Here is a 15,480-nt window from a genome sequence, read left to right as displayed (position 1 = left end):
ATTAAGTTGATTTCAAAAACCAAGGAATTTGTTACCCTCTTAAAATACTCAACATCTAGATGACAGCTTGTATAATTAAAGGGATAGTTCATCCAAAACTAAATAATTGTCATAATTTATTCACCCTCATATTGATTCATATTTAAGATATTTCATTTTTTGTTGTTGTTGTTTCACCATTTCTCAAAATATCTTTGAGTTTCACAAAAGAAAGTAAGTCATACAGGTTAGCACTGACATGAGGATAAATAAATGACATCATTTACATTTTTTGGTGAACTCCTGTATAACCATGCTTAAATAACTGTAAACAACCTGGCAAGATACTGATCCATCCTTTAGGTTGCCTGAACATTAATTTTCATCTCTCTGTGCACGCGTCTACTCCTATCACAGAGTCATTGCCTATTGGTGAGTCAAGGCTATGACGTTTAAAAAAAAGAAAAAAAAGTGAATTTTAAAGAAGAAAAAGCCACAAGTGGAAGAAGCCCAGATTAGAAGAGATAACAACACAGAGAGAAGCCCAGAATAAAAGATGCTGAGAGTATTGATAAGTGAGTATGCCAAATGCTTTGTGTGTCCTCCTTTTGCTTAATACGTGTATCATCTGTACATATGTGGGTTTTTTCTGTGAATGATGAACTAAAATTAGCAATGAACAAAAAAAGCACTATTTCTTTTTTCTGGCCTCTTTTTCTGTACTAAGAGGCTGAATTTGGAATATTGTTATATGGCATCATCTTTATAGCTTTGGATTGATAGTAATGCATTTTCAGATTTTCTGTCTGTCATGGCTGACTAGATATCGCTGAAGTATTACACTGAACACAGTGAAATGTGATAATACTTCTTAAGAATATATAGCAGAAAGTAATATTTTTCTTGATTTGAGTCTGATTGTGAACACGCTTTCTCTTGGTAAGCTTGAAGTCACTGTGCTCATTTATAGCAATATGTTGGACAAAAATACAGGTCCAAAGAATACATGTGATCTATTCTGAAACCAGTTTCCTGACCACTGAAAAATGGAAATGAAAAACCGTAATTGCATGATGTTTGCTCAAAAGTTAGTGTGGAAACTAAACAATCTGTCAGTTCTAAAGTCTTGTACATGAATGTGAAGAGTTCATATAGCTTTCATTATGGTAAGTTCATATAGCGTCACAAGTATAGATAAACACTATGTGCTAAAGCTAAAAACACACAAACAATTATAATAGTATAATAGTTATAATTGAACAAATCCCATTAAACATTCACAGTGCTGTGGAAGAAGTGAACTTTATTTTGATGACATTACCTGGATGAATCACAACTGATTATTTATTTATTTGTTCATGGGTTGTTCAAGAGTCTCTTGTCCCTTTCACATTCTTTGGTTTTTCCACATATTCTGCATATTTGAACCCTGTCACACAGTGACTGAACGGTTTTGAGATCCATCTTTTCACACAGAGGACAATTGATTGATTGTCCTCAGTGTGTAAAGATGGATCTCTAAATAATCCAGAAATCAAATATATTTGAAAAATATTTTAGAATGTAATTTGAAACGGCAGATTTCAATGAAAGAAATAATACATTGGTGTAAATACACTCATCATTCATTTGTGTAATGACATTTTTATGGTAAATAACAATAATAATTCCTCCCTTCAATACTCTAAACGGGTCACTTACTAATTCAGAAGAAGACTCAGATATGATTGTGTTCCACAGTCTAGGAAATACTTTTTTTTAGGAAAAACAATGCTGGTTTTAATCATTTTTTATATTGAGATTGAAGCTCAAGGCTATTCAATTATTTCTGTCAAAACACTTGTTGCTTATTTGTTGCAAGTTGTTTATTCTCTGTTTTAAACCATTATTCTGATAGATAGCAATCAATGTTTAAAGAAAACGTTTGTTTCATCTCCAGGTTTCAGTGTCTTAATGATTCTCACTGAAGGATCATCAGTGAAAGTTCATCCAGGAGGAAACACAACTCTCCCCTGTAACATTAAAAATGATACAGAGATTACATGGATCATTACAAATGGAAACCAAACATTTGTAAGAATTTTGAGACTAGAATATCTGTATGGAGGTAAAACAGAACCCTCCAATATTCACCCAAGTTACACTGAGCGGATAAAAGCTCTCAGTTCTTCTACAAACACTCACTCTCTGCTTCTGATGAACATCACAGACACTGATCTGATGCTCTACTGCTGCATGGACTATAAGACTGAGCGATCTCACTGCACTAAACTGGACTTTGGAGGTAAGCATTTCAGACATTTCCATTAATAACATTAATGGTTCATAGGCCTACTCATTTAAAATAAGTGACCAAAGGTGAACAATTAAAAACATGACAAGAACATGATTGCAAATTTGAAAAAGTAAAATAATCAATGTATTTAAACAGAATGTCACTGAGAATTTCATTGAATTTGTTAGCTAAGTCATGTTGTAAAAATGCTATATAATATTTGACCATATAGCATTTTATGTGTCTAACTAAACTGACAATTCAGATCCTAAAATCCTGCCATATTCTCCTTATCCTGATGTAGAGAAGCAGAATACAAAAAGGATAGAGAATACAAAATGGAATTACGGTAATTACATCAGTACCACAATATGGCTGCCTGTGATCTGTGTGCTTCTATTACTCTCACTGATGTCAAATGTGTGCATGTGCTGGAGAATAAAAAGACCAAAAAAAGGTTAGCGGCACATATCACAATTCATGTTGCCTAAATTCAGCTTAACTGTTCAGCTGTACAAATTACACATTTCTTTTCTTTTCTTTTTTTCAGGAAACTTAAAGGCATCAAAGACATTATATAAAAGTACACGAGACGAACAGGTATTCATCTTTTATACTTCTGAAGGAGTTAAATTCAATAAAAAAAAATTTGGTTAGAAACTTTAAATATTAAGTAGCCTACACTTGATATATAAAGTTAAAGGGATACTCCACCGTTTTTTCATATTAAACTATGTTATTCCCCTAACTAAGACGAGTTGATACATACCTCTCTCATCAGTGCGTGCACTTAATCGCTCTGGCGCGCGGTGACACTTTGATAGCACTTAGCTTAGCCCAGTTCATTCATTAGGATCCAAACAGCAATGAATTTAGAAGTAACCAAACACATCAACGTTTTCCCTATTTAAAAACAGTTACACGAGTAGTTATTCGACCAAGTATGGTGACACAAAATAAAATGTGGCGCTTTTATTAAGCGGGTTAAAAAGGATAACTATAATGTATGGTGGAATAGGAATAGCACTTTTGGGAATACTTCTAAATTCATTGCTGTTAGATACCATTGAATATACTGGGCTAAGCTAAGTGCTATCAAAGTGTCACCGCGCGCCAGAGTGATTAAGTGCACGCACTGAGATGAGAGAGGTATGTATCAACTCGTCTTAGTTAAGGGAATAACAGTTTAATATGAAAAAACGGTGGAGTATCCCTTTAAAGCAGTGGTTTTCAAACCCTGGGTCGCGACCCGAGACTTAAAAAATGGGTCGCCAGGATGATAAGGAAAATATAGCTAATTACATTTTTTTTTACATTTTTTTTTCATAAAATCATAGTCTATAGGCCTATATAAAAGAAACACGCGAAATATGGCTATTTAAACAATTAATAGATTAATAAAACGAAAGAAAAAACTGACAGCATGCTGCTGAGTTTGGTTCATTTCTGTGAGGCGCGGCGTCTCACAAACAAGTTGACGGAAAGGAAACCGAGACGGCAGTTTGTTTGTTTTCTTTATTTTACAAAAGCACAATGTTGTGTTTTATTGTGAGTGTACACAAATATAAATAAATACTTTGCAGATTCGAATGATGTCCTGTATGAACAAAATAACGGAGTATATTTTTATGATTCCATCGCGCCGGTGGCGCCTCACACGCACACAACATATTCCAGCATTGCAATCTTGCAATCGCAGCCGATTCATTATCAAAATAAAATAGTCAACCTCACATAAAAATTACACTGCTCTGTTTAAATAGTCAGTAGCCTACAATTCATGCCATTCAGCGTAAGCACCGCTCCACTGTGATGTTTCCAAGCACATTTTGCGCATGTGAAGAGGGTGATTTTTTTTGAAGAGGGATCGATATTGGAACGTGAGTGAAGTACAAAGAAGTGTACTTTCCTCCGTAATTTCCTATGGGGACAGAAACAACAACAGCTAACTTTAAGCTATCGTTATATGATCCCGCTCTTATTCATGCAAATGCTTTTAAACCATTCATGCGCGACAAGACAAAAGATAACGCGCTGTCAGTAAATGTCCTCCTGACACACACACACACATACACACGAGACGACCCATAGACGCGCGCCAGTATCAAGTTATCTTTCGCGCTAGAACGAACTAATTAGCATGTATGCCAAAATGTCCGTTTTGTCGAGTATCCTCACAAGAACAGTCTTAAATGAGTTAAATAAAATCTTAAATGAAAGTAAAATGTAGTGAGAGAATGGGATGCGTGAGATCGTCAGCTGTGGCTGGTCCTAAAGTGGCAGCAGCTAATTCTCGGAGAAAATTATTAACAGCTCTTGACTAAAGAATGCGTGTAGCTTTAATACGGATTTCTCTATATTTAGTTGATAATTTATGCAGTGCGGAATGTTTTGATAACCTTATCCAATTTCTGTATATTTCATATCCGTTAGACAGGAAAGGCACAGGTAGCCTAAATATGACATTTATAATGGGTTTATGTAAGGTTTGTTTTAAGTTCACTTAAATTAAAAGTTTTTATATTTTTTGAAGCCTAATAAATATTTAAAATTTGGGGGGATAACCATTTTCATTTTTTCTTAGAAGCCTATAACTAATAGTTTAGCAACCAAATAAATCGCGAATATGGAAAAAAATGTATTCGAATGAGAGAGTTACGCGAGCCCAACGCCGCTTACGTTCACTTTCGCTTTAAATTATTTCGTTTTGGCTTGTTTATAGATATTTTTTTCATTCTTGTTCTGTTCTGAATATCATTAAATTTAAAGGATTTGTTGTGGAATATTTTTAGTGAATTTTTTAAGCATACATCAAACGATAGTAGGCTATATTAATTGGTTTAAATTCTTACAATGGTTAATGGTTAACCGGTTAATTAGCATCCCTGTAGCTTTAGCTAGATCAAAAGAGTGCAGAATCAACTTTGCGTTGCGATCGCGTCACGGATAAGCCACTGCACGTGCATCATCAAAAGCGGTTGTTAAGAGAAATCTTAAGAATAGGCCTATATAGTCCTATGGGTCGCGTCAATAAAAAAAAATAAAAAAAGGGTCGCTCTTGAAAAAGTTTGAAACCACTGCTTTAAAGTATTTAATGACCTGGCCTGATAAACTGAGTCTTACAAACCTTTTTCTGGTAACTTACACTTATCTCTGTTGTTTCAGGGGAATGAAGCTGATGAAATTACATATGCATCTGTCAATATAAACAAAATGCAAAAAAACAGAAGACAACATCAGCTGACACAGGACACAGTATACGCACGCATTAAATGAAAATACATGCATTATCCCCTCTGCTCTTATATTGTACAAAATAAATAAAAACATAACAAATTCCATGGATATAACAGTGAAATTTGGCACTACCAAATGTACTACCTATAATACACAATGACAAACAAATTACTGTATCACTGTAACCTTATGGTCTATAACTTTATTGGACCCAAAAGCAGAGAAATGCAGCAAATAAAACTTAAACTTAATGTAACAGAAGTTCAGAGTGTCAGGTATAAAGTTGTGCATGTAAGATTTGTGGAAAGTGTTGGCCTATGTAAGCATAAAATAAATATGCATGCTCAAAATAAGTTTTGTACAAGTGTAAATCAAGTTTCAAGCATAAAAAAACACTGATTTGCATCTTTGTACTGTTTTTCATAAGCATAATGTGCATTGTTAAACTGCCGCTTCACCCATAGGTCTTTAATCCTTTTTTGTTTTACTTTCATTTTTCTACCCTTTCACCTTTAGTATGTTTTTTTTATTATTATAATTGTATATTATAATAAGATATTGATTCAGCTTTTATTTTTATATTTTTAGTTTTTTATGTTTTATGTTTTAGTAAAAAAAATTGTACTTCCTTTATGGGCTTATACATATAGGCTATATATATAGCTGTTTATGTTTACTTTATGCCATTAATGCCATAAACATCAAAATTAAATCAGCACGAAGTTTTTTTTTTTTTTTTGGTGTTTTAAAAGAGGACTTGAATATTCACGGTGATCTGATGAAAGCCTCCTGGTCATTAAGGAGTTCATTAGGGGTTCACGCTCTGCTGTTTTTATTATATTACTATTGTTATTATTATTAGGGGTTCAAGTGTGAAGAAAATATTCTCAGGAACCGGCCATGGGCCAAACACAGAATTCTGCTGCCAGCGGTAAGGTAATGGTTATTTATTGGCTGCCATGCCAAATCATGCATACAGTATAGGCTCGACCACATAAAAAATATGGTCTAAATGAGTATAGGCTAAATAAATAAATAGACAGCAATCATTCATAGCATAATATAAAAGATAATATAATATTTCATATTTCTGAATTGATTTGGGGGTGGGGGGGGGGGGGTTGTAGACTGGCTATACGCCCCTATATTGTTCTGTGTTGTGATATGTGATTGTGTTTACTTCGTCTTGCCTTGAGTATAATGAAATTGTTCGTTTGCCTGTGAAGGAAAAGAAGGGTTAACTCACACTAAAGTAAAACTGAAATAGGTATAACCTATTGATCTTAACTACTAACTAGTCTAAACAAATCATCCAGCCCAGGTGGATTTACTACAATAAATGATTCCCAGTCTAGAACACAAAAAGAAAAAAGTGAGTTTTACTTAACTTACTTAACGTTACCTTTTTATTTCTTTACGTTTGTTGTGTAACAATAAAGTGTTTCTGTATTCAACATCTGGTCCACAGTGTAAGTTTTATGTATTTCCACACCTAGAACTGGTCCAAGTGTTATGTTGAGGACGCGGGTGATACTAGTAGGCTAGCTTGCTTTTCTGTTAAAATTAACAGTTTGTGAACATAGCTCCTTTAATAGCTAACAAATAATTTATCGGAGGAGCGTTATGCTGTGATGTGTAAGTTGTTGCTAGGTGACACGTACGACACATCACCCTCTGCCTGAAATGCCCCTGCCCCTGTCCCAGATGGCACACTTCATATGCACTTTTAGTCCAGGCGTTTTAAGCCAAAATGGGGGTCAACCGTAAACAAATTGCAACAGAATCAAACTCAAATGATTTTGTATCCTCCATATGTCCTGAGTAAGGAAAAAAAAGCCCCGAAGAATCCCATTAGGGGAAAGTTCCGAAAAAGACCCAAATATAACCTATTCATATGCCTATTCATTATTTTTCTCACATGAATAGGGTAAAAAAATTTAACCTTTAGATATCACCATGAAAATTACTGAGTTGATTACTTATATCAAGACAAACAAAAAATGTATTACAAGTTTTTTTTAATTGTTTGTTAACATGGACAAACGGTGCATAATCTAATTACAGATGTGCTAATTTGCATAAATATCACAACAGATCTAAACATTGGGTATAGCCAGGTGAAAATGTCTTGTTGAATCTTGTTGACATATAACAGTAAAAGACTAAATGTTAAGGTCTGAATGGAACCCATTTAGGCTACCCATGAGCATTAATACATAGAGGCAGGAAGAAGTACTTTAAACCAGCCTTTATTAATTTTTAAGAGATTGGGTTTGGGGCTGGGTCTGTGGGACTGTTTCTGGGGGACGAGTCTGAGGGAAGAACAGGAGACAATGGTAAGGAGAATGCAGAAGACAAAAGGTAGGTAACGGTAAAATAAAAAGTGAATCCCCAGAAATAGTCCCACGGACCCAGCCCCAAACCCCATCTTTGCAATAATAATTAATAAAGGCTGTTTTAAAGTACTTTTTCCTGCCTCTATGTATTAATGCTCATGGGTAGCCTAAATGGGTTCCATTCAGACCTTAACATTTAGTCTTTTACTGTTATATGTCAACAAGATTCAACAAGACATTTTCTCCTGGCTGTACCCAATGTTTAGATCTGTTGTGATATTTATGCAAATTAGCACATCTGTAATTAGATTATGCACCGTTTGTCCATGTTAACAAACACTTAAAAAAAACTTGTAATACATTTTTTGTTTGTCTTGATACAAGTAATCAACTCAGTAATTTTCATGGTGATATCTAAAGGTTAAATTTTTTACCCTATTCATGTGAGAAAAAAATGAACAGGCGTATGAATAGGATATATTTGGGTCTTTTTCGGAAATTTCCCCTAATGGGATTCTTCGGGGCTTTTTTTTCCTTACTCAGGACATATGGAGGATACAAAATCAGTTGAGTTTGATTCTGTTGCAGTTTGTTCACCCTTTTTTCCTAAAACGCCTGGACTATTCATGGGACTATTTCGGTCTTGTGGACTTACAATCATGCTTACAATGGCTGCCGCGTGCGCGTTTCCTATGAAACCGTGTCCCATTTGTCGTTTTAGGTTTCAGAAGGGTGCTCGCATGCGGTCGATATGCGCCCTCGATGCGCACTTGCCGAGCCCGCACTGATGCGAGATTGCGAGCTCAGCAGCACCCGACAGTCAATGCGGTGTTATGTTTTGAAAGAGACCTTGTAGGAGCCCGTGAGTGCGTAGGCTGCCACCTCCCCACCGTTGCACTCGCAATCCAATAGCAGGCTACTCATTTCGCCTTTGTACTTTCCTGATAAATAGGAGAGAGATCTTTCTGTAGAATAAGGCAGAGAATACTGTTAAGAAGAGGAATTGGGTGGTGATTTAACGACAGTCAATTGGACCGAACTCATGACTGCACGAAATGTTGTGAGTATAGGCTGCTATACAGCCACGATTAGTAGGCTACATGGATAGTGCAGAAGAGCTCGAGATCTAACGTTACCACACTGAGGCGTTTTTATCCAGTATTGAGGGATTGAGTTGAATATTGGATAACAAACTGCATTTAATACATCGCTTACACAGCATTTTATTAGTTATGTGGGCATGTAATAGCCTACTCCTACTGCGTTTTTTGTTTTGTTTTTACTTTGTTTTTAGGTTTAATTCAATATTAGGCTACTTTACTTGCAATTTCTTTGTATTTTTTGAGTGAAATGTTTTCATTTCCGAGAGAAAATTGTTTCAAAGTAAACCCTACCCCTTTTTTCAGCTTTGCTTATATGATAATATTCATTAAAATCGAAGAAAATTTTTATAAAAATGAGCTTAGTTGCCTTACAGTTTTGTGAATGTGTAAGGCACATTCTCTACTTCTCTATAGAGTACAGAATGTATACATTCTGTACTAAGGCACAAAAGCTCTACTTTTGTGAAAAAGGGATTTTATTTTTATTTTATTTTTTTATTTTTTATTTTTTACTTTATTTTTCCACAATAGTTTATCTTCAAGTCAGAACATGTAATGTACAGTCACGCTTCAAATAAGACAATTCTTAGATCATAGCCTAATTGGTGTTCGCACTGGGGCTGGCGTTGGATACCGCCTTGTGTTATAGTCCGCTGTGAATCAGTATCTGGGTGACAACTGTTTCAGAACAACACACTCCATTTTAAAGTTTGTCATGGCAACAATGATAGCGTAGACAGCGACAAGATATATAAAATATATGATGTAAATGTGAATTTAATAAGCCTCGTATTATGTGATGATCCATAGGCCTCTGGTAAATACAATTAAATTACATATGTGCAAATATAACAGGACAAATCATGTAATTAATTCAGTAAAGTTAATGTGATTAAAACTCAAGAACAGATTTCCGCAGCATGCAATGTGAAGAAAGCCATAGTTTAATTTGCTGGTAAACAAAAATTTGGTATTATCAGAACAAGCAAATATTACCCATATAACTGTTTATCATTAACTACTATATTTAATACATATACTTAAATAGTCTATACACTTTTTAACTGCAGGTTAAAAGGCATCTCATGCTTCCTCCTGCTGATTCCAATCTGCACAGCAAATAGTGGTAAGCTCTTATACAAACTAATGCCCATTTGATTTCTTACAGAGTTACTTCATTTAAAAAATCTGTATCAGGTCAAATTTATTGTTCCTATAACAAATGACATAAGTTCTGTGTTGTATTAAGGTTTCATAGTACATTGTGAGGGTGAGCAAACAACATTGTCCTGTCTGCAAAGGGATCATACGGAGGGCAAAGTGGAGATAAATGCACTTTGGAAAAAAGGATCTGGTGAAAGGGTGATCTGGACATATTATGGACACAGACAAAAAGGAGACACTTACACGAACAGGACAGTACATTTGAGTGAAAATTTATCTCTCTCCATCGATGGATGTGATCAGTCTGATCAAGGCCTATACATTCTCTGCATAAATGGAAAACCTAGCTGTGAAGTTAGGCTATTTGTCAAAGGTAAATAACTCAGTTTCCAATTGAATGTTATTCTTTTTAATAAAAATATTGGGTATGATGTCATTAATTAAAAGGTGTCATTACAAATATTTTTTTTCAGACTCAAAACAATGCAAACCAAAAACATCCACAGGTTTGTTGAAAACAACTTGAGTCTCATTCACATATATATTAATATTGTAGTGTTTCTTAATTTAACATTAGTCTCACTCTCACATTTAATGCTTTTGGTAAGATTCATGAATTGAGTGAGCCTCACTGAACAAAATAGTTTTTTATCTTTCCACAGAACAATCAACTAGAAGCCCTGCATTTACTACTAAGTCAAAACAAGGTATATAATATTATAAACAAGAATTGTTTTTGTGAGCCATCACTTTGCTTCCTCAGAGTCGTTATAATATATGCTTTTCCCCTCTTTCTGTCATAGCTTCCACAGATGAAAAACCCCTGCAAACTGAAACCAGTCTGCTTAATAATTACAAATGCGGCATTTATGCCTCAGTATGCCTGCTTGGGCTCTGCATGGTCTTGCTGGTTGTCAATGCATGCAAATCGAGAGAAAAAACGTGTAAAAATGACAAGTCAGGATCTAAACTGCTCCACAAAGATATACAGAGTACCTATGCCAGTGCATGATTTTAAATGTAATTATGACACAACAGCTTACCATAAGAGTGAACATCAGAACCGAAGCGTTAGACCCAGAGGAATAAAATTAATTTTCATTATTCTTCTGAGGTCAGCAAAGAAAAGTCAATATTTTTTGATATGGTGCAAATTTTCTTTCTCTAACTGTTTGTGGTTGTATTGTCTTTGCTTGTGGCCCCCAAGGACCAATGACGAGAGCAAAGGCAATACTACAACAAACAGTAAGAGTAAGAAAATGTACACCATATCACACAAAAGGGTGATGGGCAAATGTAGTTCAGACATGTTTCCAGGATGCATCTGCCCCTGTACAGCAGCATGTAAAATGAGAACCGTAAATATCTGCATATGCTTAACTCCACACATCATATCATTTCTAACTGTGAAAGAATTATTAGATATTGTTTTAGCTCTAAATAGCAAAGTAAAAAATGATCTTTCGGAATTAATCTGGGTGGAGGCATATATTATTCCTGTTACTCAGAACGTGTGGGATCAAGCTGCTACTTTACATTTTTATCTTGTGAAAATTGTATATTATGATGACTGGCTGTTGTACAGCTTCTTTAATAAAACAAATATACATATGTCTAATTCTTGACTTTTGTTTTACTTACTACATGGGTGCAGAGGTAAACGTATAAGATCTCACATTATGGTGAACCAAACCCACAAGACTGTCTCAAATATTACCTGTAACAACAAGTGTTATAAGTCTCTGGCAAGTAAAACACACACACAGAAGCTTAATATGACAAAAGCTGCACATTTTAAACCATAATTACGACGACAAGATAGAAAAAGTTTTCACTTTGCAAATTATATTCCAATATATTATTTCTTTAATTGTGAGACTGCTGAATGATCAAGACAAAGGCGTTACTGTAAATTCCACAGCAGAAGCATGTTTTTACTCAATTATTAACACATTCTAAAGGAAATCCCAGTGACTTCATTTTCATTGTTCCAGGCTGATGAGGAAGAATGTTTTAGTTCCTCTTAAAAATGTCTTCCTTATTCGCTAAAACACTTCTCTTCAATCTTTCTTTTAAACGCAACTTCAAAAACTGAACCATAGTTTCAGTTTTGTATTGATGCAAAACCAACCTAACATGCACACTTTAGTTATCAAACTAAATTAAATTCAGAATGTATAAATTCATATATTCCCAATTTTAGCAAAACATAAAGTAAAAGCAACACTAACCCAAGACAGCCATGATCCAGGTTTTTCTCTTTACTTTGTAGAAAACTACACATGGTGGTTCATCATGATGGAATACTGAAGAAGCGTTATATCACTTTGGCAAGGGGAGGGGGTATTTCCCAAATTTGGGTGGGCCTTGTGGGCCATTTAGGATAGAATTGGACTTTTAACAATCACTGAATATAAATAAAATGTACTGTATCCATGCAAAGATTGTACAAATGACAAACCTGAGAAAGTTCTTGAAGATGTTGAGACAAGCTGTTTGGTATGACATCAAGCACAATCACTAAGCAAACTTAAGGAGATATGTATTAATGTCTTAAAACACAGTGAGCAAGACGTGACTGTAGTAAGGGGAGAAAATCCATAAGGTGATGAGAAAAAAAATCTGAATGATTTTCCCTGTAGCAGAAACACATACTAGTAATCCACTCTTTTCAGACAATGATTTTGTTTTGCACAACCAAATGAGTAAATGGAATTCTATGTCTCATCAATCAGCTGTTTGCTTGGTTTCATGTAATGACATGGTACAAGGTATCATAGGTTTCCTGGAAAAAGTGCAGTGTAACTACCTGGTAAACCTGTTATGTAAATGCCTTATGAAAATCATATGAAAATTGGTTTCACCATGTAAATTTAGATGAGCGATATATAATGTATTAATGCACTTCTTTGTTTTGTGACTGCTGTATCTCTTTCAATCTTTCACGGGGTTATTATGGTGTACAATGCAGTTTTGCTGGAGGTCACATTGAACCTTGTGATGGTTGCATAAGGTTTGATATCTCACTGCAACGTCAGTACATTTACATGCACTTAAAAAGTTCAGTTTCTGTCTGAAATGTTAAACTTCTATGAACAACAAATGATGTTAAAACCAGTTAAATGAGTCTAAAGTCTGTCTACTATCTTTTTTTTATACAGTGTGTAATGGAGGGGGGTGCTGGGTTTATATTTGCTTAAAGTGCATTTGTTTAACCAGGTGCGGCACAGCAAAAAAAAAAAAAATCCTGATCTGAGCTGGAAATCTGAAGCCGACGGGAAGATCCAGTTCCATTGTATCCATAAGCAAGAGAGATATTAAAGATATACAACTCTAATCAATCGCTTGTGTTAATGGGTGCATTAACACATAAATCAAGTTTTCTTGACAGAACATACAAATTCAATTTGGTTTTTATACTTTTATACTCAGAAATGATGTATATTGTAATGGATATTTTAAATGACATATAATAATCTGAATTTTTGATTGGATGCCATTTATGGCTGCATTTAGAAAATAAAAAAGCATGGTCATATGTTTTGTCCCTCTCGTCTGAACAGGTTAAAGTTTGACGTTAAACAAACAGATAGGTCAACCAAGTCCGGTTAAACCGGTCTAAACAAAACAGTACATTCAGTAAAACGAAAGCCAAACATGATTTATTGTTGTTGAATGCATTTACTTTAACATATAATGGTTCAGGTTATAATGGTTTTCTTTGAATCAGTTTGATTAAGGTCAATAGCACTATCCATGCTATTTTGTAATGGCTCATAGTTCACTACTGAATTAATTTATAGCATGCCACTTCTTGGAAACCGAAACTTAAACTGCCTGGGAGTGGTTTCTTGTAAATCCCATGACTGCTGAGTTGGCCTTTCATCTTTCAACACTTATTAAAAACAAATATACAAGTCACAGCAGGACATTTCACATTTTGTTTCAGTTTGTTTTGTTTGTTTGATTTCAACACGTGTTACTTACACTTTGAGGTATACACACACAAACACTTATGTACAGTATGCATATTATATCTATATACATATTATATATACGTACATATACATATATATATATATATATATATATGCGCTCAACTTGGGTCTCTTATTTAATTTGCATATAAACAAGCAGAAATCTAAATGCATAGAGAGAAATATGGGGTTACAAAAAGAGGAAGAATCATTAACTACAGATGTAGGCTTAATGAAATTTGTTTCTTAGCTAGTTGTATGACTAGCCAATAAAAACATTTAAATTTACTCCTGAGATGATAAAGTATGTCTGTCTATCTCAAGCCTCTATTTTGTTCAACCCAATAGACAACACTACAATAAGTGTACAAGTAAAATATTTATTTTATTACTACACACATTCCAAATACTTTTGGTCTTGGTAAGTTTACCATAACTTTGCAAGAAGAATTCTGTCCGAAAGTTGAATACGTATGTACTGCTGCTCATACATTTGAAACCGCTGAATGCTTTCAACTGTTTGCGTGCAAGTAAATTGCATGCCAGTTCATGTTCGAAATGTTTTGATCATGACACACCCTCCACAGACAAAGGAACAGACAAACATGTTTTCAGTTGATGCATACATACTATTTTCCCCTAATTTGAATAAACTTTAAGGTGTAAAAGGTCAATCAAAATCTTGAACAACAACAAACAGAACTAGTTCTGTTGAGATAATAATGTTGATCATTACATTAAGTTAATGTTGCATGTAATGTAAACTCAAATGTCTCTGTTAACTTATTTTCTAAAAAAATAAGTTGAAGTAACTTAAAATGTTCTTGTTAACTTCGAAATTGGGCAGTAGATTTCTTTGCATATGCTTTGCATAGGACTGATAAGGAGAATAAATGTTGAAATTAAGTGTTATTTTATGTGTTTTTAGGTAAAGGAAAATGCCTGTTAGTGTTAAATTCTGTTATGTTCGACATTTAAAATAGTTTCTGTTACGTTGAGCTTACGTTTTTTTATGTTTACCATTGTGCTGAAGAGTCGATACTTGCAGGTAAATGACTGAGCAATGACTGTGCTAATGCCAGAGGCAGATATCTTACTTGTTCATTAAATTTACACGCTTAATAAGTTGCATTAACAAGTGCTTATGCTAGCTGCTGATTTTAACTGAAAAAAATCCAATTAATTAGTTCCAGGGCCACAACTCCATTAGTTGGAGTAACTAAATCGACTTAAATATTTGTGTTTATGCTAAAAATGATCAAGTTCCTCTAATTCAGTTTAGTTTGTAAATTTAACAATTTCATTAGAAGTTGTCATGACTAAAAAAAGGTTGATGCAAACAGTTGTGTTATTTTATTAGAATTGTTGTTGAACCAACACAATGTTTTAGTGTACAAATATTACTACAT

The 15,480-nt window shown here is 34.4% G+C and overlaps 1 protein-coding gene and 1 long non-coding RNA gene across 2 annotated transcripts; both read left to right on the top strand.

Annotated features, from left to right (window-relative positions):
- The first annotated feature begins 262 nt into the window (after positions 1-262).
- Positions 263-6,520, top strand: LOC309508739 (uncharacterized protein). Its single transcript, XM_082183202.1, has 5 exons — positions 263-554; positions 1,919-2,263; positions 2,559-2,711; positions 2,805-2,854; positions 5,420-6,520. Exons 1-5 carry the CDS (start codon positions 536-538, stop codon positions 5,528-5,530), a joined length of 678 nt encoding a protein of 225 aa, XP_082039328.1. The 5' UTR covers positions 263-535; the 3' UTR covers positions 5,531-6,520.
- Positions 6,521-8,735: 2,215 nt separating this feature from the next.
- On the top strand, positions 8,736-11,712 carry LOC309509702. Its single transcript, XR_014210006.1, has 6 exons — positions 8,736-8,887; positions 10,001-10,056; positions 10,180-10,467; positions 10,568-10,600; positions 10,757-10,801; positions 10,898-11,712. It is a non-coding gene; the product is annotated as an uncharacterized lncRNA (long non-coding RNA).
- Positions 11,713-15,480: the final 3,768 nt, after the last annotated feature.

This window comes from Leuciscus leuciscus (assembly GCF_965113295.1).
Source record: "Leuciscus leuciscus genome assembly, chromosome: 11".
In the NCBI taxonomy this organism is placed as follows: Eukaryota; Metazoa; Chordata; class Actinopteri; order Cypriniformes; family Leuciscidae; genus Leuciscus; species Leuciscus leuciscus.
This window is presented reverse-complemented; position numbering and strand designations above follow the sequence as displayed.